The 27,758-nt window shown below is 34.0% G+C and overlaps 3 protein-coding genes and 2 long non-coding RNA genes across 9 annotated transcripts; 4 read left to right on the top strand and 1 right to left on the bottom strand.

Moving 5' to 3' along the window:
- Positions 1-4,137: 4,137 nt before the first annotated feature.
- On the bottom strand, positions 4,138-8,583 carry LOC118039551 (transcription factor bHLH35). Of its 3 annotated transcripts, none has more exons than XM_035046277.2 (5): positions 8,430-8,583; positions 8,133-8,295; positions 5,474-5,704; positions 5,163-5,333; positions 4,138-4,467 (listed from the first exon to the last, which is right to left on the bottom strand). In XM_035046277.2, the coding sequence occupies exons 1-5, from the start codon at positions 8,507-8,509 to the stop codon at positions 4,378-4,380; spliced, it is 735 nt and encodes a 244-aa protein (XP_034902168.1). In that variant the 5' UTR covers positions 8,510-8,583; the 3' UTR covers positions 4,138-4,377. The 3 variants fall into 3 exon arrangements, with proteins under 3 accessions (XP_034902168.1, XP_073262261.1, XP_034902167.1); XM_073406160.1 differs by lacking the exons at positions 8,133-8,295; positions 8,430-8,583 and adding exons at positions 5,845-6,007; positions 6,131-6,310 and having other exon boundaries at positions 4,138-4,463; XM_035046276.2 differs by lacking the exons at positions 8,133-8,295; positions 8,430-8,583 and adding exons at positions 5,845-6,007; positions 6,131-6,309.
- A 7,295-nt stretch (positions 8,584-15,878) lies between these two features.
- Positions 15,879-17,595, top strand: LOC118039553 (uncharacterized). 2 transcript variants are annotated; one of them, XR_004685939.2, is made up of 3 exons: positions 15,879-16,037; positions 16,176-16,351; positions 17,460-17,595. It is a non-coding gene; the product is annotated as an uncharacterized lncRNA (long non-coding RNA). The 2 variants fall into 2 exon arrangements; XR_004685938.2 differs by lacking the exon at positions 17,460-17,595 and having other exon boundaries at positions 16,176-17,415.
- Positions 17,596-17,646: 51 nt separating this feature from the next.
- On the top strand, positions 17,647-20,825 carry LOC118039584 (putative multidrug resistance protein). The gene is made up of 2 exons (XM_035046328.2): positions 17,647-19,263; positions 19,374-20,825. The coding sequence occupies exon 2, from the start codon at positions 19,956-19,958 to the stop codon at positions 20,823-20,825; it is 870 nt and encodes a 289-aa protein (XP_034902219.2). The 5' UTR covers positions 17,647-19,263; positions 19,374-19,955.
- Positions 20,826-22,809: 1,984 nt separating this feature from the next.
- On the top strand, positions 22,810-23,473 carry LOC140954944 (uncharacterized). Its single transcript, XR_012168628.1, has 2 exons — positions 22,810-23,097; positions 23,193-23,473. It is a non-coding gene; the product is annotated as an uncharacterized lncRNA (long non-coding RNA).
- A 789-nt stretch (positions 23,474-24,262) lies between these two features.
- Positions 24,263-27,254, top strand: LOC118039554 (protein At-4/1). 2 transcript variants are annotated; one of them, XR_012168720.1, is made up of 9 exons: positions 24,263-24,382; positions 24,475-24,580; positions 24,677-24,732; positions 24,875-24,952; positions 25,661-25,734; positions 25,819-25,952; positions 26,047-26,142; positions 26,294-26,611; positions 26,721-27,254. XR_012168720.1 is itself a non-coding variant. In XM_073406450.1 (8 exons), the coding sequence occupies exons 1-8, from the start codon at positions 24,320-24,322 to the stop codon at positions 26,437-26,439; spliced, it is 753 nt and encodes a 250-aa protein (XP_073262551.1). In that variant the 5' UTR covers positions 24,263-24,319; the 3' UTR covers positions 26,440-27,254. The 2 variants fall into 2 exon arrangements, 1 of the variants encoding a protein (XP_073262551.1); XM_073406450.1 differs by having other exon boundaries at positions 26,294-27,254.
- The last annotated feature ends 504 nt before the right edge of the window (positions 27,255-27,758 follow it).

Raw genomic sequence — 27,758 nt, 5'->3', positions numbered from 1 at the left:
AAAGTTATCTTATAATAGTTTTTAAAAATCTAATTTTTTAAAATTGCAATTAAAAACACCCACAAGAACACAACTTGCTGATGCAGGAGACGGTCCCCAACCAAGGTACGACAAGATTCTTCTGAATTCCTTGTAGGTACCAGCAATAATTCCTTGCCTCCTCCGTGGTGTTTTTGAATCCTTGTCGTTGCCCCAGCCGAGAAAAGTTCTTCGCCGAAGTAAATGGCCAGTATCGATTTGGATGTCAATTGTCCATCTTTTCAAAGAGAAAATAAATCAATTACTGCAATAAATTTCCAAGCAATTACGAATGGTGTGAATTACGAATTGTAAATTGTGTTTTTGTCATTGATACATTCCCTATCACTTGGAATTACGAATGGTGTCAATTACGATCGTTATAACCATATCATAACACGTCCTGGAAATTGATGAAATGAATATGCTTCTTTAAAATCTAATAAAGTGTTCACATCAACTTTTATACACACACACACTTAAAATTGAAGAAAAAATTAATATTCAACCAACAAAAACAAGCCTAAAAAAAAAAACAGAGAAAAAACAATGTCGAATAATGAAAAAAAAAAGAGTAAAAAAACGATGTCAATCTTGTTAAACCATTAACCATGTGACTCGAGTCTTTTGACCAGAAATAATAAATTTAAAAAAACATTGAAACCTAATTTTAAACTAATCAAACGTTGAAGGATTAAATTGAAAAAAAAATATACGAAACGAAAAAAAATAGCAATTATAAGTTTTTTTAGAAAACGATTTCAGGCTGCTCGGGTCAACCCACCTAACTTATGGGTCAGGTTATGAGATCTAGATAACCTGACAAAAAGTAAAACTAAGGAAATAAAAACACCTATTCTTTTTTTATATAAAAAAATAAAAAACAATATTGAATGTTGAATCATGAGATGGAAAAAAATTAGAAAAATTGCATTTATAAGTTAAAATAAAGATTTGAGCCCACCCAAGTGAATTCGCCATACCCACAATTAAGGTCATCATGAAATTGGAATAATCATACAATGGAAAAAAATGATGAATATAAAATCATGTTTATTTTCAAAAACATTCCATCCTTCTCTTCTCTAATTTAAGACCTCATTACATACTCATATTTTCTAAATTATTATTAAAAAAACTATCGTATATATATTAGTTTAATCTTCTAGGGCATGATAATTGGGCAACAATCATTTTCAAGTTAACCATCAATCTTAGCTGGATTACAATGTGAGAAGTTTCATTTATGAGTATATGGATATGATCCACCGACTAAAGCTTAAGAAGTTAATTAGGTTGAAAGGTACATCACTTCTATAATAGGCCATAGCTTTTGATTTGAGAGTTCAATTAGAAATAAATGATGAATATGAAATGCTAATTTAAAGCTTCATAGAATAATGATAATGCAAAATTAAGGCATCGAAGCTTATTTTCAAGATTAAAATTAACTCTGAAAATCCATTTTCATGCACTTTCTTTTTTTAACTTACAAATCAAATTTAGATTGCTCCTATTTAAAAAATTATAGCTTTCTAATACATCATTTTTGTGCATGTGTTTTTAATGTTTTCAGACTTGTTATTGATTTTTATCCTTACTATTTTGCCTTTTTTTTCAAATGATTTTTATTTTTATTATTTTTATAAAAACTATAAGATCGATATACCATAGATTTTTCATGTCCTATAATAATCTACTATTTTTAAGTGACTTTATGTGTGAACGTAGGAGTGATAATTATTTGCCGTTTCATTTCGTCAAACTATATGTTACATGTTTTTCAAGAGCAAATAATATTTTATTAAAAATAAATCAGTTGTATTTGATTCTTAAATTCCAGGGCTAATACTTGACAAAGGAAAGGGACGTAGTTAATTTCATATCCTGTGGTGTGCAAAAGTAGGAGATTAATTATTTGTTTCATAATTCTGTGCGGCGCGACTTTGATTCACCCTGTCCACACCTGCACAAAGACTTCTTAGGAAAGGAATGCCTTGTTTTCTGTTTGAGAATAAAATGATGACTTCTTGACTTGACTCGTGGTGGATGCTACGACGGAGCACATTGCTGCCTTGGTGGTGGGTCTCTTGTCCGAACTCCGTCGTCGTGAATTAAGGATTTTTTCCACTGCAAAATTTCTATATGGATGGCGAACTTGTCTTATGCTCTTGTCGTGCCCTTTAAAACATCATAATGTCGTCACACGTTTTCATAATGTCATTACACGTTATTCGTAGTTACATGAAATAAATAGTGATCGGTCCCCATACGTAGCGCATAAAATCATGACAATAATACTAACCAAATTAATAATTGGATCAAATCCAACTGATAATAGGGGAGTAAATGAAAAGAAATGTTCCATCACTATTCGTCTGCAATTCACCAAATGAACTTCTATTTCTGTCTTGTTAGCCATGCAAGGTCAGTAAAGAAAAGGGATTTCACTGCTCAACGATCTTCTTCTTGCAGTGTTGAATGGAGATTCAAAAGTATTGGGAACTTAAGAAAAATGGCAGACACACTGTTAAATCTTGTAAGTACTAGAAATCTCATTGACATTGAGCAAACAATCTGTCCACCTTGTGCTGCTGAAAGAGAATCTGCTGAGAACATCTTTTCCTCCACTATTACGAGTCTTTAGAGACTTTGGAGCGGTTTTATGCATTGGTTAGGGTTACAGTGGTGCGTGTCGAGTACTACAGAACAGCTTTTGATACAGTGAAGTGTCCTTGTAAGAGGAAAGTCTCAAACATCAAGTTGACATCATTCTGGCTTATGGAGTTTACAGGGGGTATTTGGATGGCTAGCAACAAATTGATCATCCATGATGAGTTGCCGTATTGGAATCCAATTTTGGAGTTAATTTTACATTGTCTGGCTTTACAGTTGATGGAAACTTTAGGTACACAAGGTTAGAGAGACTTATTCAAGGATCCAGAAGGTATACGAAATGGACTTATAATTAATGACCTTCATAGAGAATTTCTTCTTCTAGCTTAAGCGACTCTTACTTCAGTTATTTAATGTTTAGCTCCTTTTTTCTCTTTTTTTTTTTTTTTTTTTTTTGTATATAAGATCATGTACGTGTTCCTTCTTTAGCTAGTTTAGCTACTTTATACAATAACATCAATTTTTAACTTTAGATGATCTTCTCTCTTCTACATCTGCCTGCAGGACTGATCAGTATCAGATTCCATGATACTTGTTGCAGGGGACATTTCGATGAATTAAAGGTAAAAAATGTCCAGGTACAAGACAGGATGGAATATACATCCAGGTTTTAGCCCCTTCTCCTGAACAATTTGGCTATCTATTGCCCCACCAAAAACTTCAAGGCTTTATGTGGCTGATACTCCATAATGGCTTGAGTAATGTTCATATGCATTGACTATTATATTTTTTTTTTAAATGCCTACATAATAACAGAATTCTCATCAGCTTAGCGTTTGGCAATTGGCAATGTATCCACATCTACAAGAGCAAGAAGTTTTTATTTTTACTATATAGTAATGTAGAATTTTACATGCATGATATGTATTTATAATAGATCCTACATCGTCTAGGAAAACCTAGCTGTCCAAGAAGTATTAATACATTCACGGAAGCATTACCCCTGCATCACCCAATCTATTAATCATTCCTGATAACAAAACAAAAAATAAATCACATACTCTACTTTGAAATCTGTCCATGAATCCAAACCACAACAAATATTCACTAACAACATCTTAACCCTAACACATGCAGGGTCATCCTGTTGTTAAAATACATTTTACCCAGGATTTGAACACGTATCTCTCTTGACTATGCTTTTGCCATGACAGATCCTGGAAGTAAACAAATACCTATGCTTTTTATCAAATTCAGGGTTGATTGGGGTGCAAAAGAAGGAGATTATTTGTTTCATAATTCTGTGCGGCGCAACTTTGATTCACCCTGTCCACACGAGCTGACGGGGTGCCGTAGCTTCTGGGAAATTATGGCTCAAAGACTTCCAATGTTGGAAGGAAAGTGACGCCTTCTTTTTTGTTTGATAATGGAGAGAAGACTTCTTTTTTGTTTGATAATGGAGAGAAGACTTCTTGGCTTGACTCAGTGGTCATTTGCACAGTATAAAACCGAGCATAACGTGATCCCATCAAGTAATTATTAAAGAGAGAAAGATCAAATGCTAATTGCAGAGTCCGAGTTACAGTAGACAGACAGTAATTCCTACTGAAGCAAGCAAGTCTTGAACATACAAATGACAAGGTCATTTCATTTTACTTCTAAAGAAAAACAGAGACTGGAAAAGATTATTTAAAATAATTAGATATGGTTTGTCAAAGCTGTGGTCCTTCGATTTTCAATCAGCTACATGCCTTGAGGGTTATATGGACCGCTTAGAGCGTTAATAGCTCTTTCTATTCTTGACTTCAGATGATCTATCTCTTCTACATCTGCCTGCAAAACAAATTAACTAGTGTCAGCTCCCATGATGATGACCAAACATTGATGAGTAAAATCAACCAATTTTTCTCTTTTTTATTAACAATTCTTTCTCTGATTTACAGCATGAGACTGAAAATATTTATCTACATAGTATGTTATTATATATATATAATCCATCGTGAAAAAAATAATTGCACGGGCCCTTTTTAAGCTAGTCTTGTAGAAGTTTAGAACCAACTTATGTTCATTGTTCGTCTCACTGTTTAATTCATATAATGGTACTTGAAGATATAAGCTATATATATTTATATATATTTTAATCCTATCATGAATGACTTATATTTTATTGAATTCGATAGTTTATTCCGATCTTACTTGAGTCTCACTGTCTAATTCATATAATGGTGTCTTATTTTAAACTTTACATATGTTGCTTTATTAATTTGTTGTTTATTTATTCTATGTAGAAATGATGATTCTAACGATTCTCCGCACTTGCAACCTTTATTTTAAGATTTCTTAAGTAGATTGAACCTCATGATCTTCACTAAATGGTTATGATTTATACCTATGTGATTACTTATACATGAAATCGAAAGTTCTGTATCAACATTTACATGTATCCTGGGCAGCCATTTCTTATTGCTTAACATTTCAGTCCCTTGGAGTGAGACAATAGAGAGGCGGGGAGGAAAAAAGAGACGGACCTCTATCAAGAGTGTCTTCTTGACCATCCCTGAGACAGTTGTGACACTTGCTGTAATAATTTTCAGCTTTAAAGATTCAAAAACCTCGCAGATCTTAACCATTGCTTCTCTAGCTTGACTGCATGTCAAACTCACAAACAGAGTCTTCTCTCCCATGGACGAGACCCTAAGCTGGAAGGACATCAGCACAGATATCTCAAGTACTGTTCTAACATAACTAATGAATTGTTTGAGATACCTAGAGAGAGATTTGTTTTTTATTTTTTTTATATTTAAAAAACTGTGGCATATCTCCACTGTTTAGAACTTACTTGATGAACTTCTATGGGATCACTTCTGGGCACTCTGTGATCAGAAATGTGGTCATATCTTGTTTTCTTGGATGTTAACAAGACTGGTAGCTCTCTCTCAAATTCAAAACCCTTATCTTTCTCAGATCTCTCGGATTCAAGTTCCATTATCTCAGCTTGTAGTCTCGTCTCTTGTTCTTGCAAATCTTGGATGTAGTCTATAGCATCTTTGATTATAGAAGCCTTATCCAACTAAACGAGTTCAGCCCATAAATGAAAAACAACACCAATTTTTTTTTTCAGATTCAACAAACAATAAATTGGAAATAATTATTGCAATAGATGATTTAGAATGTTAATGACATGTCATGCTTAATGAGCTGTAAACTAACCTTGCTGATTCTGGGGACTGCTTCTCTAAGCGCGTAGAGCTTGTCATTAAGCTTCTTCCTCCTGTTTCTCTCTGAAACTGTATTTCTAGAGGCTGATGCTGAAGCAGCTCCGTCCGGCGAGCTTGAATCATAGATCTGGCTCGATGCCTGATCCATTTCCCAACTGTCTCAAAATCAAAGAACTTTTGTTCTTAGGTGGAACTAGTACGCTGAAAATAAACATGGACATGGAATAACAATAGAAGAAAGGTTTGGCCACTGAAAGCAAATAAGAAGGGATGAGTACCCGGTAAGCTCATCATTCCAAAACATGCTAGTCATCTCCCAGTAATTTTGGTACTCAGAAATGTTGTCAAAAGATTCCATGGATTGAGAGTGGGGCTGTCTTAAGGGAAAGAATTCAATGAGAAAACTTGAATGGTGCAATTATGCTTGAGATGGTGGGTTTTGGTTCCTCGGCCATGGATGTATAAAGGCACTTTATATGGACTAGCCAGGTGGACGGTGGGTGGGGTTATTTGAAATGTGACGAGACTAGTGACGCGGGGCGTTGCATCAACAAGTTTGGCGGTATACCACCTAAGATATTTTGATAAATAAATGAATTTTAAGCAAAGAAAAATAAACATGGATGGACAGTAAAATAAATAAATGTGTTTTGTACATAATGATTTTTTTATTTATATTTTGGATTGTTTTGATGCACTAATTTTAAAAATAAATTTTAAAAAATATATATATCATTTTAATGTATTTCAACATAAAAAATACTTTAAAAAATAACCGAAACTTATACCTCCAAACAATTTCTTAACTGATTTAATTTAAAACCTATTTTAACAAGACTAGAAGACAATATTTAGCGCAGTCAATTTGGAAAGGGAAAGTGTGAAGTGGGGAATCGTAGATTTATAGTTCTTTGCATCATGAGACCGTATGAGAAAGATCATAGAAATTTTACAGCATTGAAAGAAAAGGAAACTCGATTAGTATGTCTAAGTTATGGCGGGTCGAGTGATGACGGAAGGTTGGTCTTATTTACGTTATTGCTGGTGCATGGAAAGTAGGTGGAGCTTTCTTGACCATCCAAAAATACTTTCCTTCAAAGACAATAAAATGTGAACACCTTCCAAAGCTAAAAGTTAGATTATGCTCTTTTTGAAAGAAAATCGTGCTTTGATTGTATCAAAGTGTTCATTTTTGTGTACATCCATGGAGATTAACACAAAAGGATGCAAATTTCTAATTGGGACCCATGATTAATTCAATTTCAACTTTAGTCCATGGATAAAAAAATCGTTGCAATGTTATCCCAGTATATAAACGTACTCATTGGGCTTAAATCACCTTTGGTATTGTTAACAAGTTAGTTAATATCATAATTCTCACAGTCTTATAGTTAAGGAGATAGGTAAACCAGAAGTTTTTTATTTTTATTATATTAAAATAGAATTATATGGTATGTATTTATAATATATCCTAAATCGCTGAAAAATACCATCCTAGAGGTATTAATATATTTTTTGTGATACCCTTTTATAGTATCGCGGGGGCATTGCTCTGACGCCTCCCAATCTATGAATCATAGCAACAAAACATCAAATAAATCACACAGGGAGGTAGATGCCCGTACTCCGATCCAAAATCTGCCTCTGAGTCAAAAACTATAACAAATATTCTCAAACAACATCATAACCCTAACACATGCAGGGTCATCCTGTTGTTAAAATACATTTTACCCTGGATTTGTACACGTATCTCTCTTGACTATGCTTTTTGTCAAATTCAGGGTTGATTGGGAGCAAAAGAAGGAGAATATTTGTTTCATAATTCTGTGAGGCGCGACTTTGATTCACCCCGTCCACACCTGCTGACGGGGGGCTGTAGCTTCTGGGAAATTATGGCTCAAAGACTTCCAATGTTGGAAGGACAGTGACGCCTTCTTTTTTGTTTGATGATAGAGAGAAGACTTCTTGACTTGACTCAGTGGTCATTTGCACAGTATAGAACCGAGCATAACGTGACCCCATCAAGTAATTATTAAAGAGAGAAAGATCAAATGCTAATTGCAGAGTCTGAGTTACAATAGACAAACAGTAATTCTTATTGAATTGAGCAAGTCTTGAACATACAAATGACAAGGTCATTTTATTTTACATCTAAAGAAAAACAGAGCCTGAAAAAGATTGTTTAAAATAATTGGATATGGTTGCAATATAGAATTAATTATTGCAATATATGATTTAGATTGTTAATGACTTGTCATTATTAATGAGCTATAAAGTAACCTTGCTGATTTTGGGGACTGCTTGTCTAAGTTCCAAGAGCTTGTCATTAAGCTTCTTCCTCCTGTTCCTCTCTGAAACTGTATTTTTAGAGGCTACTGCTGAAGCAGCTTCGTCCGGCGAGCTTGAATCATAGTACTGGCTAGATGCCTGATCCATTGCCCAACTGTCTCAAAATTAAAGAACTTTTGTTCTTAAGTTGAGTACTGGTGTGAAAAAAAGAAAAAAGAAAAATGGACATGGAAAATAAAAATGTAAAAAACGTTTGGCAACTGAAAGCAAATATGAAAGGGGGTGTACCTTTTAAGCTCGTCATTCAAAAACATGCTAGTCATCTCCCAGTAATTTTGGTACTCAGAAATATCCTCAAAAGATTCCATGGATTGAGAGTGGGGCTGTCTTAACTCTCAAGGGAAAGAATTCAAAGACAGATCATGAATGCTGCTGTGCTTGAGATGGTCAGTTTTGTTTTCTCAACCATGTATGAATGAATAATGGGACTTAATACGGACTAGCTAGTTGGACGGTGGTTGCGACTATTCGAAATTTGACTAGAAACTGTTGACGGGTGACAGGACAGTTTGGAATCACATTCGTTTCTAAAAACTTTAATTTATTTATTTTTTATTTAAAATTATTTTTATATATTTTTAAATCATTTTAATGTACTAATATTATAAAATTATTTTAAAAAATAAAAAATATTAATTTAATATATTTTTAAATAAAAAAAATAAAAAAACAAATAATATCCTTTTTTAGTACCCCTTGTGTAATTCTTTAGAGGACGTTTGTTTCTGTTATTGCTTCTGCTTTTGAAGCCAATCACGAGAAACAAATGTTTGATAGTTCATAAAACTCAGTTTGCAATTCATGGATCTCATTAATTTCTGCGTTGAAAATATAGGCTTATTGAAAGTAGCACGAAGCTACTTTTAGCTTTGAAGAGCTCCACTGTTCATTTAAGGGAACAATGAAGACATGAACTACTTTTCACTTAAGTGAACAGTGGAGAATGTCTCTACTATTTGCTTAAGTGAATAGTGGTTCATGTTTCTACTGTTCTGGTTAAATCAGGTCCATTTCAAAGCTAAATGTATTTAATCGGGTCTGATTTAGTAAAAAAAAAATTAAATTAAATTTTTTATTTTTAATTGTGTTATATTGATGACTTAGTATTTTCAAAATTTGATCGCAATCTTAATTTTGTTTCTGATTATATTTTGCATGATGTTGGTGTGTGCTCAAGAAATCAAGGAAACTCTAGTTCTTGTCAGATGTATTTCATATGTGATGAAATTGTAGATAGTTTAATTGAATAATAAAAAATAATTTAAATAAAGTATTATTTATTTCATGATATAATAGCCATAGTTAAATCTACAATATTTAAATTAAAAACCATTAATACACACACACACACACACACAATTATTTTATAACCTCAATTTCAAAAACATTCTTAACCAAACATATTAAATTATTTTTTGTTGAACCTCAATTTTAACCAGTGGCGGAAGCAAGGGGGGGCAGGCAGGGGCCCGGGCCCCCTGCAAAATACATATTTTTTTATTACTAGGTAATTTAGTATAATTAAATAAGAGGAAGAGTTATTATTTTTAAAAAAGTGGGCCTTTCTTTGAGTTTATTCTTGATGTACGTGAAAAGAAATTATTTTACTAGGTAATTGAGTTTATTCTGGAGAATTCCCAGTTTATTCTTGAGTTTATTTTGAGAAATAAAATTTTTTTATCAATTTAATCTAATATAAATCATGCAATAATAAAAAAAAATTATAAATAAATTTTTTTTATAAAAATATTAAAATAAATCATCAATTAATTTATCTTTCATCAAACAAAACAAGGTAATTTAAATTTTAAATCTATTTTTGTTTTGTTTTGAGATGTTTGTTAATAATTTGATGAGATTTTTTTTATATAATTCTACCATTTTTGTTCTTTTTTTTTTTTTCTCAGATATGCTAATTCTACCAATTGTTTTTTGAATTCTTGTTATTGTGATTTTTTTTTTCTAATTAATTAGATATATTTTATTGGTTTTTTTGATTGAATTTTTTTATGTTGTTTTTAGAAGAGCCACTAAAATTATCAATTTTTTTCTTACGATACATGTTTTGATTTTAGGTTGAATAATGAACAAAATAAGAAGAATTGATATGATAATCGATTATTTCTATTTTATGAAAGAACGACGAGCACAATTAAAATAAATATGTAAGAATCATTCTTTATTATTTTTTTATTTCAAAGTTTATCAAACACAAATAATGCTTCGCTTTAGCTAATGTTTCTTATATACTTTGTATGTTTATATTTAATAGGTATAATGACTAACAACATTAAAGTGATGAATGCATTATGAAGATGAAATTAACTTCATTGCTTTGACTCGATTTGATATTGCTCCAAACCTTTTATCTTATACAAAGATCATTATATGTGTTTGTAGTAAATTATTTAAATAAAACTAAATTATACAGGTTTTGATTTATAACTCATATACAATAAATTAAAATAAATATTATATTTTATTATATTAATTTTGGCCCTCCCTAACAAATAATTCTAGCTCCGCCCCTGATTTTAACCACAGTTTTAACCAAACATATATAAATAATCAATAAACATTTTTCAATAAATCATGAAAAAAAAACTAATACGAAATTTAAAAACATTCCATAGCAACCAATTAAAAAAATTACAAGATTATATCAGCAACAAATTATTCATTTAAATAAATAAAAGCTAATATCAACAACAAAAAGGATTTTTTATTGTTGATAATAAGCAGCCACAAATATACATATGATAATTTTCATTACTGATTTATTGCTAAGTTTTACAAGTAATAAATTTTAATTTTATCCGCAACGTGAACTAATACTATCTTACCCAGGATTTGAACACATAACTGTTGATGTTTCTCTTGACTATGCTTGGGGCATATACCAAAATATAAGTGAACCTTGGACAAGTTTATAGTTTTGAAACCCAACTCAATGACCAATCTAGTCTAATAATCAGATTACTAATAATCAGATTACGGGTCAAATGGATTTATCCGGATCAACCAAAAACAATTAACTTGGCAAAGATAAAAATATTTCTGACGGCTGAACCCCCTTAGTTACCTAATGAGCTCATATACATCAAAATACCATGTTTAACTTGAAAGGGTGCACAGTTGATTTGTATAATTCATTACCCTCTCAGATTCCCTTCTTTCTTCGTCCCAATAAACCTGTGATGTTCATGGGAGCTGATGTGACTCATCCTCGCCCACTAGACGATATCAATCCATCTGCTGCTGCTGCGGTTGGTAGTATGAACTGGCCTGCAGCAAACAAGTATGTCTCAAGAATGAGGTCGCAAACATATCGACAAGAAATCATCTGGGACCTTGGTGCAATGATGAAAGGATTGATAGATGATTTTTACCAGGAATTGAATGAACTTCCAAAAAGAATAATATTCTTTAGCGAATGAGCAGGCGAAACCCAATTTTATAAGGTTCTTAAAGAGGAGTTGCAAGCCATTAGAGAAGCTTGTTCTAGATTCCATGGTTAAAGACCTCCCATTTCTTTTGCACTAGTCCAGAAGAGACATCACACAAGGTTCTTTCCTTGGGAGACTGATCCATCATCGACTAAAAACCAATTTTCTAACGAAAATATACCACCTGGGACTGTTGTAGCTGAGTTATAAGGTAAATGAAGGGTAGCAACAAACAGCATTGCCACTTCAATTCCAAGAAATTTATAAAGAACAAAAAAAGGAAGGTAGCCAGGTCACAGTCAAGTTTACCCGGGTCAACCGAGTTTTATCGGGCTAACTTTCTAGCAGGTTTTTACTTAGACCCAAACCGGTCTCAAGCTCAAATCAACCGGGTTCTAGGTCGACCCGCCGGGTCAGTTTGGATTTTAAAACTATGGATAAGTCATTTAAGATGCCGTGGGATGCAAAAGGAGGAGATTATTTGTTTCATAATTCTGTGCGGTGCGACTTTGATTCACCCTGTCCACACCTGCTGAAGTGGTGTTGTAGCTTCTGGGAAATTATGGCTCAAATACTTCCAATGTTAGAACTTAGAAGGAAAGTGATGCCTTTTTTTTTTTTTTCTTTTTTCTTTTTAAGAATAAACTAGTTGGGTGATTCACGTGATGCTTCGACATCAATTTTTTTTGCATAAAAATTATTAAAAAAAAGATAAATATTTTTTTAAAAAATTATATAATATTCAAGTAATTGGTTTGTATTGATCAGAATTCTGCTATCTTGAAGATGACGCAGATATGCCCTATTGGAGTACCTGCAGACGAATGGAGAGCAGAGCATAATATCCTCAGTCATAAAAAATGTGAAAGCTATCTCCCCTCTTCCAAAGCTGTATACAGAAGCTTTTGATTTCATGACTGCATCTGGATTATCCATCATCTTTACTTATGGTAGAGTTAGAATCTTGAACTTGTCCTTAATTTATTGGAGAGTTATGATCACAAACTAGCTATATAGTTTTTCACCCATCTTACCTTTTTATTTCTTTAATTTCAAAAAAATTAAATAATACTTTGTATTAATCTCTTAAAATACATTATTCTTTTTCTGGTGAATTCTTGCTGATGAGCTCCTCTTTTGTAGGGATATTTTCTTCAACATTAATAGTTGAATTAGAAGCATATATTATTACTCTGTTTTTTTTTTATAGCTTAGAAGCTTATATTATTACTCTGTTTTTTTTTATAGCTTAGGAACTTGCTTAATTGATTATAATAAAAATAAGTATATTATAATTAGATTTTGGTCAGATTTTTTTTCTTAGTTGTGTATAAAAAAATGTATTGCATTTGTTAAACCATAATATTGCAGCTTGAAATCGAGATTCACATTCTTGCTTCTAAAATGAACAAGCAAAAGAGAAGAATTTCTCTATAAAAAAATCCATCAACAATAAAAAAAAAAAAAAAAAAAAAGTTGAGAAAACCAAGCAAAAAAATAAAGATCAAGATATCTAACATCACAATACATATAATTTACCTGATTATGTTTAATGAATTCTTTATCAAAATAAATTTGTAATAGAAAAACACATAAAATTTATAATAAAAACCAACATACACATAAAATTTAAATAATAATTAAAAAAAAATGCAAGGCAACACATATAAAAAATCTTATAAAAAAATTCAATATTTTAAAAAAAAAATTAGTCTATATAAAATTAAGAAAAAATCACAAATAAATCATATCTACCTCTTTAAAAATTAAATGCACCCAATATCATTTAAAAATAATCAAAATATAATTAAAACATAAACTCAAAATTTATTTGAAAAAATAAACACAAATAATGCATTATTTTTAAAAAAAACTACAAAAAAAAAAAAAAAAAATCAGGTTAGGTATTGTTGGGCCAAGCAAGTCAGAACCCACACCTGACCTAATAAAGCAAAGGCCCACGTGTGGCCCTTTATTTTTTAAAAAAAAGTTAATGGGGGCGAACAACATCATCTGCCCCATGTATATATAAAAAAAATGACGAGTTGTCTGTGAACCTAGAATCCGGCCACCATGGCGTTCGGGAAAATATGATCCTTTTTTTTTTATATAAAAAAATCTATTTTTGATCCAAAACACTTAGAAAAAGACCCCAAACACCTTGTTAAGCCAATCTATGACCACAAAAAATCCAATAAATCACTCCAAAACTCAAAATTCACCCAAAACAAAAAAAATTTATGAGCTCAGATTTGTTTGTTAGGTGTTTTTAAGGAAAAAAAACATCAAAATATAAAATACTCATTATATGGAACCTTTTGATATAAAAATCAATCATTTTGATGATTGTAATCTTTCCCAACGGCTACTTTTTCTTTCTAAGCTGAAATCCGGTGAGTCTCTCTCTCTCCTCCTAATAAAAAAGAAAAAAAAAGAAAAAAATTATGTATCAAAATATATTTTTTTAAAATTCAAGGGACTAGTTATCTAATATCTAAAAAGTTAAGAAATTAAAATAAATATGTTAACAAAAGTTTCAATCTATACCTTATGTTTTCACTTCAATTCCTTATCTTTTAAGTTAACTATTTCTTCTAAAAAAATTATGTAATTAAAGGTTAATTTGAGTTCAAGAACGTAAAATCACCTAAAATAAAAATCCAAAATCCAAAATAAAAACTATAAAGAAAATGCACTAATCCGATCGACAGTGTACTGTGAAAGAATATACAGTAATTCAAAAAGCTATTGTCCTCTAGTACAAAGCTATTTTCCCGGCACAGTTTCCTTATGGACGGCTACCTTGTCTTATGCTCTTACTGTGCCCTTTGAAGGGTCATAATGCCATCACACGTTATTCACAGTTATGCAAGATAAATAGCGGCAACCAATATCATGACGATGTTAGTAACGAAAAAAGGGGAATCAAACCCAACCGAGAATATATAGCAGAGTATGCGAATAAAAAAGGAGAAGAAAAGGAGGAATATTGTATGTTTCGTCTTGCGCATGTTCTCGAATTGTATTATGCAGCTTAAAGCAATGCTAAAAGCATGCAAAATACGACTAAAAGATCATTTAAAGCAGGCACTTTGCAAGGGCAAGTGTGAACGTACTGGGGAATCGTAGGTATAGTTCTTTAAATTTCGCAGCGTTGAAGGAAAATGAAAAACTTTCGATACTCAGCATTTTTTTCAAAAGTTTCCATGGATTGAGGGTGGGGGCGGCTGTCTAAGGGAAAGGATTCAATAATTAGATTTAATGTTATTTTCATAATCTATTCTGGTAATTATGTTTCTAGTAATTCACTAAATGAACAAACGATTGCATGTTTCGTCTGCAAAATACGACTTTAGAGCAGGCACTTTTGCAAGGGGAAGTGTGAGGTACTGGGGAATCGTCGATAGTTCTTTGTATCATGATGAGACCGTCCGAGAAAGTTCATAGAAATTTTACAGAATTGAAAGAAAAGGGAACGCAATTAATATATATGTCTAAGTTATGGTGGGTCGAGTCATGATGGACGGTTGGTCTTATTTACGTTATTGCAAGTAGCAGGAGCTTTCTTGACTAACCAAAAATACTTTCCGCCTATTAAGAAATTAATAATTTCAAAATAAATTTATTATTGGAGTGGCTTCATTTATATATGCTGTTGAGGTACACATGTTTGTGTACCCTGGATTTCTCTTAAAATTAAATGGGGCAAGTGCCAACTGCCAACGATCAGGAATGTAACAGCCTCGAGAAAAGGTGGTGGTCCTTCAGCCCAAGTAATCTTTTCCGATCCACACGTGCATGTGCGATTAAATTCAAGAAACATCAATTAATAAGTGTTGTTGCATTCTTTCGTATTTATAAGGGGCAATGGGAGCAGGAGGGTGGCTGTGGCGGTCTCTGTGCAGCCATTCGTAGGGCTTGTCTCCCCCCGCCCCTTCATAATGGTGGTAGCATAGTTTTAAAACCCGGCCCGGCCCGGCCCGGCGGGTCGAACCGGGACCCGGCCGACCCGGGCATGGAACCGGTCCGGGTGAAGGCCAAAACCCGCTTGGGATTTGGCCCGGCCAAACCCGGTCGACCCGGTGGGTCGACCCGGGACCCGGTCGACCCGGCCAAACCCGGGTGAGACCCGGTCACTTTTTTTTTCTTTCCTGTCAATGAAAACGACGTTGTTTTCAGCTTTCTAAAGTGACAAAAGTCACAAAACGCAGAACGGCTGAAGACTAAAAAAAGACTGATGAAGAATGCACCAAAATCATCAATTCAGTAACCTAATTCCTCTTTGAAACCCAGCTGAGGAGCTGAGGGGGCAGTGGACGTCGAGCCATCGAGCCCAATCGCTGCCATCGATTCATTGTTCGTTGCTTCATTCGTAGCCCAGTCACCTCAGGTATGTTTCTCTAGCTTGATTTTTGTCTTTTCTTTTGCCAATTAACTCAGTTTCTCTAGCCCGATTTCAACTTCTGCCAAAAAAATAAGAACTTTGTTGTTTGCATGATGAATGCTGTTACTGATTCTGGGGACGTAGTCGATCACATGCTATTTTACAACTTGCTGTTAAGAAGCACAGCGAAGTAAAGGACTCCAGGAGGAACAATGATGTGAATGAGTCTAAAAGTGGAAAATAGTTGGGAAAATTTCATTTATTGATCTTGCTGGCAGTGAACGAGGCGCAGACACCACTGACAATGACCGGCAAACAAGGTACCCTTTATCTGAACCATACTCTTCATCTCTTCTTTTGCTCTAACTTCAAGTTCATTACTCTGGTTTTTGTTAATTACTCTGGTTTTTGTTAATTACTGACTCTACTCCATTGCTTGAGTTTTTAAGAATCCATTTATTATTTCATGTCAATCAAATACGATTTGTTGATCAGCAACATCAAGGCCTGTTTATGCTGCATGACTAGTGTGCCAATAGGACGGGTTTCCTCAGATTTTTTTCTCTTTCCAGCTTGGTCTGTCTAAAGAATTTGGGGACAAAAAAATACAAATTTCTATCGTAGAGATGCTAATTACTTATTTATTATGTCTGAAGCAGTTACTTTGTTTGGTAAAATTAATTTTCTGAAGAAACTTTCAGGATTTTAAGGTAAACGAGTTTACTACGTAAGACAAATAAAATTTCAAAATTTCCTAGAATGAATTTTTTCAAAGATCTTCCCATTCTTCCTGCACCTCTGTCAGGCAGTGTTTAACTATTCAATGGATTTTGGTTTTGTGATGAAGACTGGTAATGCTATCTTTTGCAATCTGGTTGCCTCTTTGGCATTGCATGGTTAATTGGGGCCATCAATCAGCTGAGTATCCCATACACATGTTTAGAATTCATTGACCTGGTGGTGGGCGAGCTAATTTTCTTCTAATTAAGGTGCTGGATTTTAGCTGTAATATCTAGGTTTTTTTTAGGAGAGTCAGGTCTTGTTATTTTTTTGGTATCTTGATTCATCACATTATGTTTGCTGTGGGGGTAATTTAAAGATTCAGTAAGAGATCCACACTAAGACTTCTCTAAAGCTTTTGTGTTTTTTCCTGGTTCCTGGCACCTAAACTAGCAATGCCAGTCTTGTACTGATGGGATTCATTCTCCATATGCTACATAAAACAACATAAACTAGATTGGCATTATCATTTTGCCTGATGTCCATCCTCATGACCACTGATGATGGATATGTTATACTCGTTGCAAAAAAAATTATATTTGGTTTGTATTTTGGATATTGAATTAAATTTATGTTGTTGGTTTATAATTTAAATTTGATTTAAGTAAGTGTTGTATTGTAATTAGTTATGTATTTTTTTTTATATAGGTTTTTTTGGGTTGACCGGGGTTAACCCGGGTCAACCCACCTGACCCGTGACCCAGAGGGTCGACCGGGTCAATGACCGGGTCGGGTTTCAAAACTATGGGTGGTAGGCCATGAAAGGGTGTGAGTTATGCTGGGTCGGCAAATTGTTGGGCGGGAGGGGGGGGGAGTTGTATATTATTGTTAAATTTTAATTTTGTATTTTTATTTTCTCAACCAATCTTTAATTATTTTCTAGGTATTCTTGTGTTTTTTTTCGCTGCTATATGTATTTTTCTTTTACCGACAAAAATGGGTAAAATTTTTCAACCAACATATTTTTATTTTGTGTGGGGATCCGAAAATGGATAACAACATGTAAAATCATTGGGTTTTTTTTTATCAACAAAAATAAAATTATTGACGAAAGGTTCATTGATGGACGGTTTCTGTTCATGAATTAATCGGTAAAATTCTTCCCAACGGAATGGTAGAGTAAATACCAACAAAAAAAAAAAAACTGTTAAATGCATTAGTAATTTTTATTTTCTATAGTCAGAATAAACTCAGTCCATGCATGAAAAATTTCGATCCAGAATCACGTAGGGTGGAACAACTGATTTTCTTGCCAATTTGTGAGATTCTCCCCCAAATTTCTTGCATTCGTTCCCCTAGTCACTGGCAAACCTGCTTAAGAATCCTGCACTGTGAGATTCCAAACTGAATAAAACTTGCAAAGAAGGAAAGATAGTGATGGTGGCATTGTAGACTTAGTCGTCTCTTCTAAATATGCCAAATTGTGTCCTTATTCCATGGCCGCCCCTTCTTGTTGAAATCATGCTACTATTACTGTTTAGGACTTATTGATTGAAAGTAAATGCAAATCGTTTTTGTTTACTCCATTCTTAAGCCGGACAAGAAAATGATGGCAACAACAAGGTGACTTGGTAAATTGCATTGTAGATTCCAAGAAATTAACTTGTTTATTCAAGAAATTGTACAGACAAAGCCACCAAGCAGCCAGTATTTTTTACTATTTATCAGGATCACCATCGTAGTAATTAATGGTTTTTCTAACTTATTTTGCTTGATGAAACATTAAACATTTTTATGACAAAACAAGTGCAAGAATTATATCTGTACTATCACTTTCATGGTTTCAATATAGGTTAAAACTGCCTCCAAAAAGAAAAGAATCTGTATGGGCTAGATTTTCCAAGCAGACAGGTTTATCAGCCAGCCTAAGTACAGATCAACTGACCATTTAGAGCGTGTTTGGCAGTATAGTAATGGTTGTTTTTTAAATAATTTTTCATGCCGAAATACATGTCAATGATATTTTTTTATTTTTTAAAAAATTATTTTTGACATCAACATATCAAAATGATCCAAAAGGTACAAACTATACTCAATTTTAACAAAAAAAAAAATTAAAATTTTTAAAAACACAGGTTGAACCGCATTTCCAAATTGCCTCTTAGTCTGACTTTACAGTTCAAAGCTATATCAACTTTAAACAAAACAATTGTGGACCAAATTCATGGGTTATATATGCTTGTCGAAAACAAAACAAGTTAGCAAGAAATATTAGGTGGATGGCAATGGAAGCCAAGCTGAAAGTAGAATCAAAGAAGAGAGAGGAGCTATCGAGCAGGGATGAAGCTAAGAAAAAAACATGTGATTCCCCATCTGGGCCATTGGAGACTGTGTTGGAACAGTCAGATTGGATGGATATGTTGCTGATGGCACTAGGGATAATGGGGAGTGTTGTAGATGGATCATCAATAGATATGGTGTTACTTCTGTCACCATTGAAGCAATAAACAAGGTATGTTCATAGATAGATTAATAGATTTGCAATTATATTATAGAAGCAAGCATCGTATATAACCGAGACATCAAAATCTAAGAAACTTTTCGTTCGTGTTAGTACTGCAGGGCGCTTTGACCTTAACTTATCATCGCACACCGCTTCTCCGCATTGCTGACTTAATTGCTGTTATTCAGTCTGGACAAGTGGGAGAATCTGGCTCGCACGAACAGCTTATGCAAAACTCAAGTGGTACATATGCAGTAATGGTGCAGTTGCAGAGAACATATATGAATGATGAAGTTATGCTGGAAGACATGGATAAAGAGCATGGAGGTGCTTCTCCTCTTGATGATGGAACCAGTCAAGCAGAGGAAACACCTGACAAGTCACTCTCTGGAAATTCTAGTTTTGGCATGATGACCGACCAGAAGCAAGAAGATGATTACGGTTCCCCATGCATCTTTACGGCAACTGATAAGCATGACAGCACCTGAGTGGAAGTCAACTCTAATAGGTTGTGTTGGAGCTCTAGGATATGGACTAGTTCCGCCATTGAACCCATTCTTTCTTGGTGCACTTCTAGCTGTATACTTTGAAGATGAGCATGCTCAGATAAGGTCTCAAAAAGAATCTATGGCTTTGTGTTTTTAGCCTTTCCTATCTTTACTTTGCTGGCAAATGTGATTCAGCATTACTATTTTGGGATAATGGGAGAGACATTGACTGAAAGATTCAGGGAGGCATTTTTTGAAAAAATCTTAACATTTGAGATTGAATGGTTCGATCAAGAAAACAACAGCAGTGGGGCTCTATGTGCAAGATTGGCCACAGACGCGGTAATGATGAGAACTCTTGTCACGGATCGCTTGTCATTGCTGACTCAGGCAGTTTCATCAGCAACTTTAGCTGTTGTCTTAGCTTTTATGTTGTCATGGAGACTTGCACTTGTAGCTATCGCCCTGGAACCTGGAGTCATTGCTGCCATCTATCTTAGAGAAATGTCAATGCGAATAATGTCTAAGAAAACTCTCAAAGCACAGAGCGCAAGTAGTGCACTGGCTAGTGAGGCTGTCGGAAACCACAAAATAATCACAGCATTTGGCTCTCAGGAAAAGGTTGTGAAACTATATGACCGTTCACAAGTAAGCTCTGGGAAAGAAAGCAATAGCCAATCTTGGTATGCAGGAACAATTAATGGAGGAATAGAGTTTAAGCAGGTGTATTTCATCTACCCAGCAAGACCAAAACAGATAATTCTGAGGGGAGTGGACCTAAAAATTGAAGCTTCAAAGATTGTTGCACTGGTTGGAAGAAGTGGGTCTGGAAAAGCCACCACCATCAGATTAATTGAGAGATTCTATGACACATTGAGCGGTTCAATTGAAGTTGATGGAATCAACATCATGTGCTCTAACCTAAGGGCTTCGAGGTCACATATAGCATTGGTAAGCCAAGAACAAACTCTTTTCGCAGGAACAAGACGCGATAACATTGCATATGCAAAAGAGAAAGCAACTGAAGTAGAGATTGTTGTAACCCAATTTTGGATTCACCAAATTTTCTTGAATATAATATAATTTTTATTATTATTTATAAAAATCCAAAAAAATTAAGAAAAATTTTAAAAAAATCAAAAATATTTTTTTTCTCTCGAGTCAACCGCATCTTTTCATTAAAACCATGTCGACCAGGGTAAAAAATGAGTTTCGGGTCAAAACCGTCATTTTCGACCAAAACCGAGTGCACCGGATCTATACGGGTCAAACCATGTTGACCAGGTCTAAAAATGAGTTTCGGGCTGTTTCGGGTCAAAAACATCATTTTCAACCAAAACCGAGTTCACCGGGTCAATACGGGTCAAACCATGTCGACCAGGTTTAAAAATGAGTGGCGGGCTGTTTCGGGTCAAAAACGTCATTTTCGACCAAAACCGAGTTCACCGGGTCAATACGGGGTCAAACCATGTCGACCGGGATGAAAAATGAGTTTCGAGCTATTTTTGGGTCAAAACCATTATTTTTCGGTTAAAACCCGGTTTACCAGGTTAATACCCATCAAATGTGTTTTTGGTATTCCGTTTCTTTTTTTTTGCGGTTGAAACAGGTTTTTTCTAATTCTGATTTGAATTTTTTAATTTTACCTGTATAAATATTTATTATTATATATAAAAACAAAAAATCAATAATACAGAAAATTTTTTCAACGGAGCAGAGCGGAGCAGTTGGGAGCAGTTGTGTTTTATTTAAAGAAGATGCTCGCTGTCCCCTCGTAATTGGCTATAAATAGGAAATTAAGGGGGGCAAAAAAGAAGAGAAATAAAAGGAAGAGAAAGAATCGTAACACTGCATGTTTTTTTTAATTTTTCTTCGGGAGAGTAGGATATTATTTAAAAAAAAAAGACAATTTGAAAAATACCAAATATATCCCGATTCATCTCAGCCATTGAATTAATTCAAGATTTAATCCCGTCGCGCCACGTCATCCGGTGCACCGAGATTTCGGTGCACCGAGCCACACAGGATCAAAAACCAGAAAATCACAGCCGTCCGATCAACCTGCAGATCTAGCTAATCACAGCCATCCGATCGTTTCATCCAAGATCCAACGGTTAACATCCTTCAGCGGCACCGGTACACCATATACGCATCCGCACCGTAGCCAATCTCAGAGCATCTCTCTCCTCTCGCCGGCGACTCTCTCTCTCCTCCGATCTCCCATCATCGGCCGTATCAAGCCTCCGCACCACCACATAAAGGTTCCTCACATGCTGTAAAGTAAAACCCCGGTGGTTTTCATCGTTTTCACCGCCTCATCTGGCCGGCAAAAGGCCGCGATCGTCGCCGGCAACCGAAGCTTCAAGGCGTTGATTCTCCCTCTTCAGCCATCAACGGCCGTCGAGACCACCACCAACAGAATCCTCGGCCTCAGATCTACCAGAACCGACCATCGGTTGGCCAGAAATCTCGCCGCCACCAACAGTAGCCGCGCGTGAGCCACACGCGCCGCCAGTGGCATTTTCGTAAATTTCTGATAAATCCGAGGGTATTTCAGTCTTTTACCTATACTGTGGTGCTCAAGTATTTTTTTTTTATTTCTAACATTTTTGTTATTTTGTATATAAATTTTCTTGCATGTTGTAAAATAAAAAAAATAAAACAAAAAAAAGAATAACAACGCGGGTCCAACACCCATCCTATAATGTTATCGTTTGTGGGTCCAAAGCCCAAATTTCAAATATAAGATACCCATTTCTCAACGATATAAAATAAATTTTATAAACAAATATTATTCGTCGACATGTCTTTTTTTTTAGAAAAAGATCGATGTCAAAAGTTTAAATACCAATATGGATTATGTCCATAGTTTTTTTTTTTGGTAACTCAGACGTACTTCTCCTTTATAGGGTTAAACGTCAATATTTTAGACAAGTCTTCTATTTTTAGGGACTGATGTCATTTTTAACGTGTCTCCTATTTTTAGGACCGACGTTAACCATAAAAAAATAATAAAAATTGCAAATAAAGCTCAAAATATAATATCATTTGAAACAAATAAAAAACACACAAGTAAGGGTAACCTTTCTTTTGAAAGGATGTTTTAAGGGTGGTGTCTACCTTCCCTTAATCATAACTAACCCAGTACCTGAATCTCTGGAACCAGTGTCTAATTTGGGATTTCTAGTTCCCTCAAATTACTAGATGGCGACTCCAATAAAAATTTCATTTCAACCAATCAAAACAAAATCTTTTTGTTAAATAAACAAAAATGATATGAAGCCGTCGCCCGACGTCGTGTATCGACCGAGATAATCGAAGCAGCAACCATTGCAAATGCTCCTGGTTTTATAAGGTATCATTACTTGTTCATTTACTTTTGGACTAATCATTCTCGGTCTCTTATCTCCTCATTGCCTAAAGTTGCTTAAATCTCTATTTCCATGGTAGCTACATGAAGGATGGATACGAGACTTACTGCGGAGAAGAAGGTGTGCAACTATCAGGGGGACAAAAACAAAGGATAGCACTCGCTCGAGCCATATTGAAAAATCCTGCAATATTGCTTTATAAAATCATGAGCATTTGCAGTGGTTGCTGCTTCAATTATCTCTGCTTCAGTTGCGTTCTCTTTTGTAAATGCAATGATGTCTCGGATTTTTCCTTGAGAAAAGAGTTGGTTCCTGACTTACTAATGCTATATTTGACCTCAAAGCTTTCAAGTTATAGCATTTGATGTCAACTCCATCAATTTCAACTAAACCACTCGCTGTGTCATAAAATCTCTCTATTAATCTGATGATGGTGGATTTTCCAGATCCACTTCTTCCAACCAGCCCAGCAACCTTTTGAGCTTAAGCTAGGAAATCCAAATCAATTCAAAAAGGTCTTTTTATTTATTTTTTTTAAATACAAATTATATTTTTTAAAAAATTAAACCGGGTTGATAATATTATGAATTAACCTAACAAATAAATTAGGTTATCTTCAAATATAATTTGATATAAAATCTTACTTGAGTTAGGTTCTAGATTGATAAGTCATTAACTTAAATGTTCAGTAAATTTTTCATCAATACCCTAAACTATACAATTAATATCAGATTCTCCATCAAATAATTATTTTATTCTTAAACTTTTATAAATTTTTAATTAAGAAATATTATTTTAAAAGGTTTTTTATCTATATTTTTATTTAAATTGCACTTTTTCTATAACAAATCACAGGATTTTGCATATAGCTTAACGGATCTGTTAATTGATTCTAACAAAAATTCTAGTTAATAAATAAAAATATTTTTTCAAAAACAATTGACAAAAAAAATATAGAATAAAAAACTTGCAAAAAAAAAAAAACACAAAAAACATTAAGCTGTAGAAAGGGCTGCTTGTTTTTAATAAGGCCCAGATAAAGAAACCTTGCGAAAAAATAAAGCCCAAACCAGCCCATTTAAATTACGAAAGGCCCGTATGTATAATTATATATACACACAGTATTACTAACTATTTATTAGACGGAGATTTATTTTCTTTTTTCTTTATTTTATTTTATTTTGAAAAGAAAAAAAAAGCGTGAAAATGGCGGCAACGATCGACGAAGAAATCAATTCGCTTCTCTCTTCCTTCGATCACATTTACGAGGCACTAAAAAATCTCCTTTCTGTTTGGTTGCTGAGAAAGCACGATAAAATCGAAATGAAAATTTATTTATTTATTTATTTATTTTTCTGAAGGATTTCAAGAACGGTATCACGGAAATTCAAACTCTGAGATCAAATTTGAATGCAGAGATTAAGAAAACAGAAGCACTCGAGTTCACTTGCAAATCTATTAATCAAGGTTTTCCTCTTCTTAATTACTGCTTAATCACTCTCTTAATCGCTTTTTTTATTTGTTGAGTATTATTATCATTATTATTATTATTATTATCTGCAGAAAATGAGAGACTTAGGAAGCTGTACACAGGATCTTTGAACAATCTAGCTGAAGAGGTACGTGCAATTTTGTTAATTATTAAAGCAAGTTTTTTTATATGTTGCTTAGTTTTTAATCACTACAAGTTTAAAGCAGAATTGATTGATAAAAATAAAAAATTAATTAATTTTTTTATTGCTTGAATTTATGTGAGTACAGCTTGAGCGCCGTACGAAATGTGTAAGCTTGAATGAGGAGCTAAAAAGATTGAGAGATGAGCTGATTAATAAAGAGGATGTAAGTTAATTTCATAATTATTGATGCCTCGAGTCTCCTGTTGATTGTGAGTAGATCAAAGTGCTATGTTGAAGCATTACATTACCATACGATGTGTGATTCAATCCCGAATGAGTTTCTTGAATACTGTCAACCCGTGATGGGTGGTGTGATGTGGGAATCGGATCCATCAGTTGAATCCACCTATGATGGTTGATATTATTGAGGGAATTAGTTCAATGTGGCTATTTTGAGATGAATAGCGTTACTTATAACTAGAGAGTAATTTGGAGTTCAATTTCTTTGAGAGATGATAATTTGTTGTGAAATGGATCATTCAATCTTGGATGGATTTCTCGAGTAATTTCATGTGGGAATGGGACCTGCCAGTTGAATCCCCGACGTGATGGTTCATATTTTCGGGAAACTCGTTCAGAGTGGCTATTTCGAGATGAATAGCGTTACTCATAACTCAAGTAATTTGGAGCTTAATTTCTTCAAGAGATGACAATTTGTTGTGAAATGTATAATTCAATCCCGAAAGAGTTTCCCGAATAATTTTGTATGTCATGGTTGATAGGGTACTCATAACTGGGGTAATTTGGAGCTCAATTTCTTTGGGGATGATAATTTGTGATGGGATGGAAATGGTTTCATTTAGAACATACACTATCTGATTGCATGATGAACATTGTATACCAGGATTAAGATGTTAAAATATGTGGGCAGGAGCATAAAACGGCAGTGGAATTGCTTAAGAAAGACTACACGACTAAGGTTGGAGATTTAGAGGACCAAATCAGGTAGCTTGTCTAATTCTGAGGGATGATTCAATTACTTTCCTCCGAGATGACTGTTCTTTTCTGCGTGATGATTATGCATGTTAGAGGATTTCTACTTGGGAAGGAAACAAATGAAGCAACTGTGACTCACCTCCGCCAAGATTTAGCAGCGCATAAAGCTCATATGCAAACTCTAGCAAACAGGTTGGACCGTGTAGCTTTCGAGGTGGAATCAAAATGTGAGGTTCATAATTTGTCAAGAATTCTTGAACTTGGTAGTTGGATTTTATTATACCAAAGGAATACTAAACTTTGCTGATCATTCCGTGACAGATCATCTTGAGCTTCAGGATCTGAAGGATTGCCTCATGGTTGAACAAGAAGAGAAAAATGAGTTGAATAAGAAACTCCAGGGTTTGGAAAAGGAATGTAAGTGTCTTATCTTTCTGTGCCTAATACATTTAAATGGTTCTGAATAACTTCGTACTTGTTTTCTTGCTCAAAAGATGTTTCTTCCGAGTAACTGAGGTTCCTTTGGCATGCCATGATGCGAATGGTTTCTGTATCTGGTGAATTGCAGTGCTGATAAGCAAAACAAAGCGGGTTGAACAGCAGCAAGATTTGGCTTCCAGTCGACTTGTTGAAACACTAAAACAGAAGATTATGAAACTGAGAAAGGAGAATGAGATCCTGAAAAGGAAGCTTTCCCATTCAGAGGAGGGCTAAAGTATGGTAACTGAAACTTAGAATAGATTTCTGCTTGTTAGAATTGAACTTTACCATGGCAAGCTGTAGGGCATCTAGCATTTGGTGCACAATATAAATGAATCAGAGATCCTATGCCTTTCAAGTTCCTGCCAGGTTCAGCAAACATTGAGAACCTTCATTACTGTTTCAAGTATGTTTACTTCTTAATAAACTGCTTCTGGCACTTTGACTAAACTTGTTCAGCCCTTCAAGGACAAGAAGAAGACTATTACATATAATCAATTTTCTGGTGTTTGCAGCTAACCACCAACTGCCATAGAAATGCAATGGATGAGTGACTTTCAAGCACTCTGATGGGAACAAAAATATGTTTTTTGTTACCCATAAAGCCGGCCAACAACAACTCTCTGTATGTTTCGACCTAAGTAATAACGTTGCCTGAATTTATTACATCATTAAGGCAAGAAAAGGAGAGAAGAGCTACCATTTCAAACTAAGACAACAACTATAAGAAAAACTCATATTGGTTCTCAACCTATACGCAAATCTTCAATGCAGTCCTCAAACTATCCATTTCCTCCATTGGGTTTAGTATACCATACATTCCTCAATCGAGTCTCTCAATGAAGCTATAACCTTCCCCATTCTAGAGACACCGAAACGTGTTTCAGGTTGCTGCCTTAGAATGATAGAGAAGCTAGAGAGCTAATCTTCGTCAAAATCTAACCCTGCTATGTTGCAAAGATCCAATCTTTCATATCAAATCTAGACAAAGATATTCAGAAGGTTAATGACTCAAAATAGTCCATGTGTTGCGAATATGCTTGTGTGCGATCATCTTCTCTTTTATATCAAGATAGACATGAATTGTTCACTATCGAGCTATATGGTTTGAACTTTATATCTAATGTAAACTTAGTTTAAGTTCTATTTTTATATCTCTTTCTTTTTTAACTAAATCTCATTTGTAATTTAGTTTAGCAGTAAAATATATGACTTGATTCGATACAACATATGACCTGATTCAATATTCAAGTTATAACTTTGGCATATTAATTCAAAATGACCTAAATTAATCTAGAATGATGTTATTTTAATATATATATATATATATATATATATTTTTTAAAAAAAAAAAATAATATTGTTTTGATTTTTTTTAAAATCAAATAAGATTTTGATTGGGTTAGAAGTTGACCCCTTAAATTAACCAGGTTAACTCTTATTCGATTTATTTTAAAATTTAATTAGTATTAGATCTTGAATCAATGAATTATCGAGTTAGTTATTAAAAGAAATTCTAAAATGACAAGTTATCAAGTTAACTTGCCAAAATA

The sequence above is a fragment of the Populus alba genome, chromosome 18 (assembly GCF_005239225.2).
Source record: "Populus alba chromosome 18, ASM523922v2, whole genome shotgun sequence".
Taxonomy (NCBI): Eukaryota; Viridiplantae; Streptophyta; class Magnoliopsida; order Malpighiales; family Salicaceae; genus Populus; species Populus alba.
Note: the sequence above shows the minus strand (reverse complement) of the source record. Positions and strands in the feature narration are given on the sequence as shown.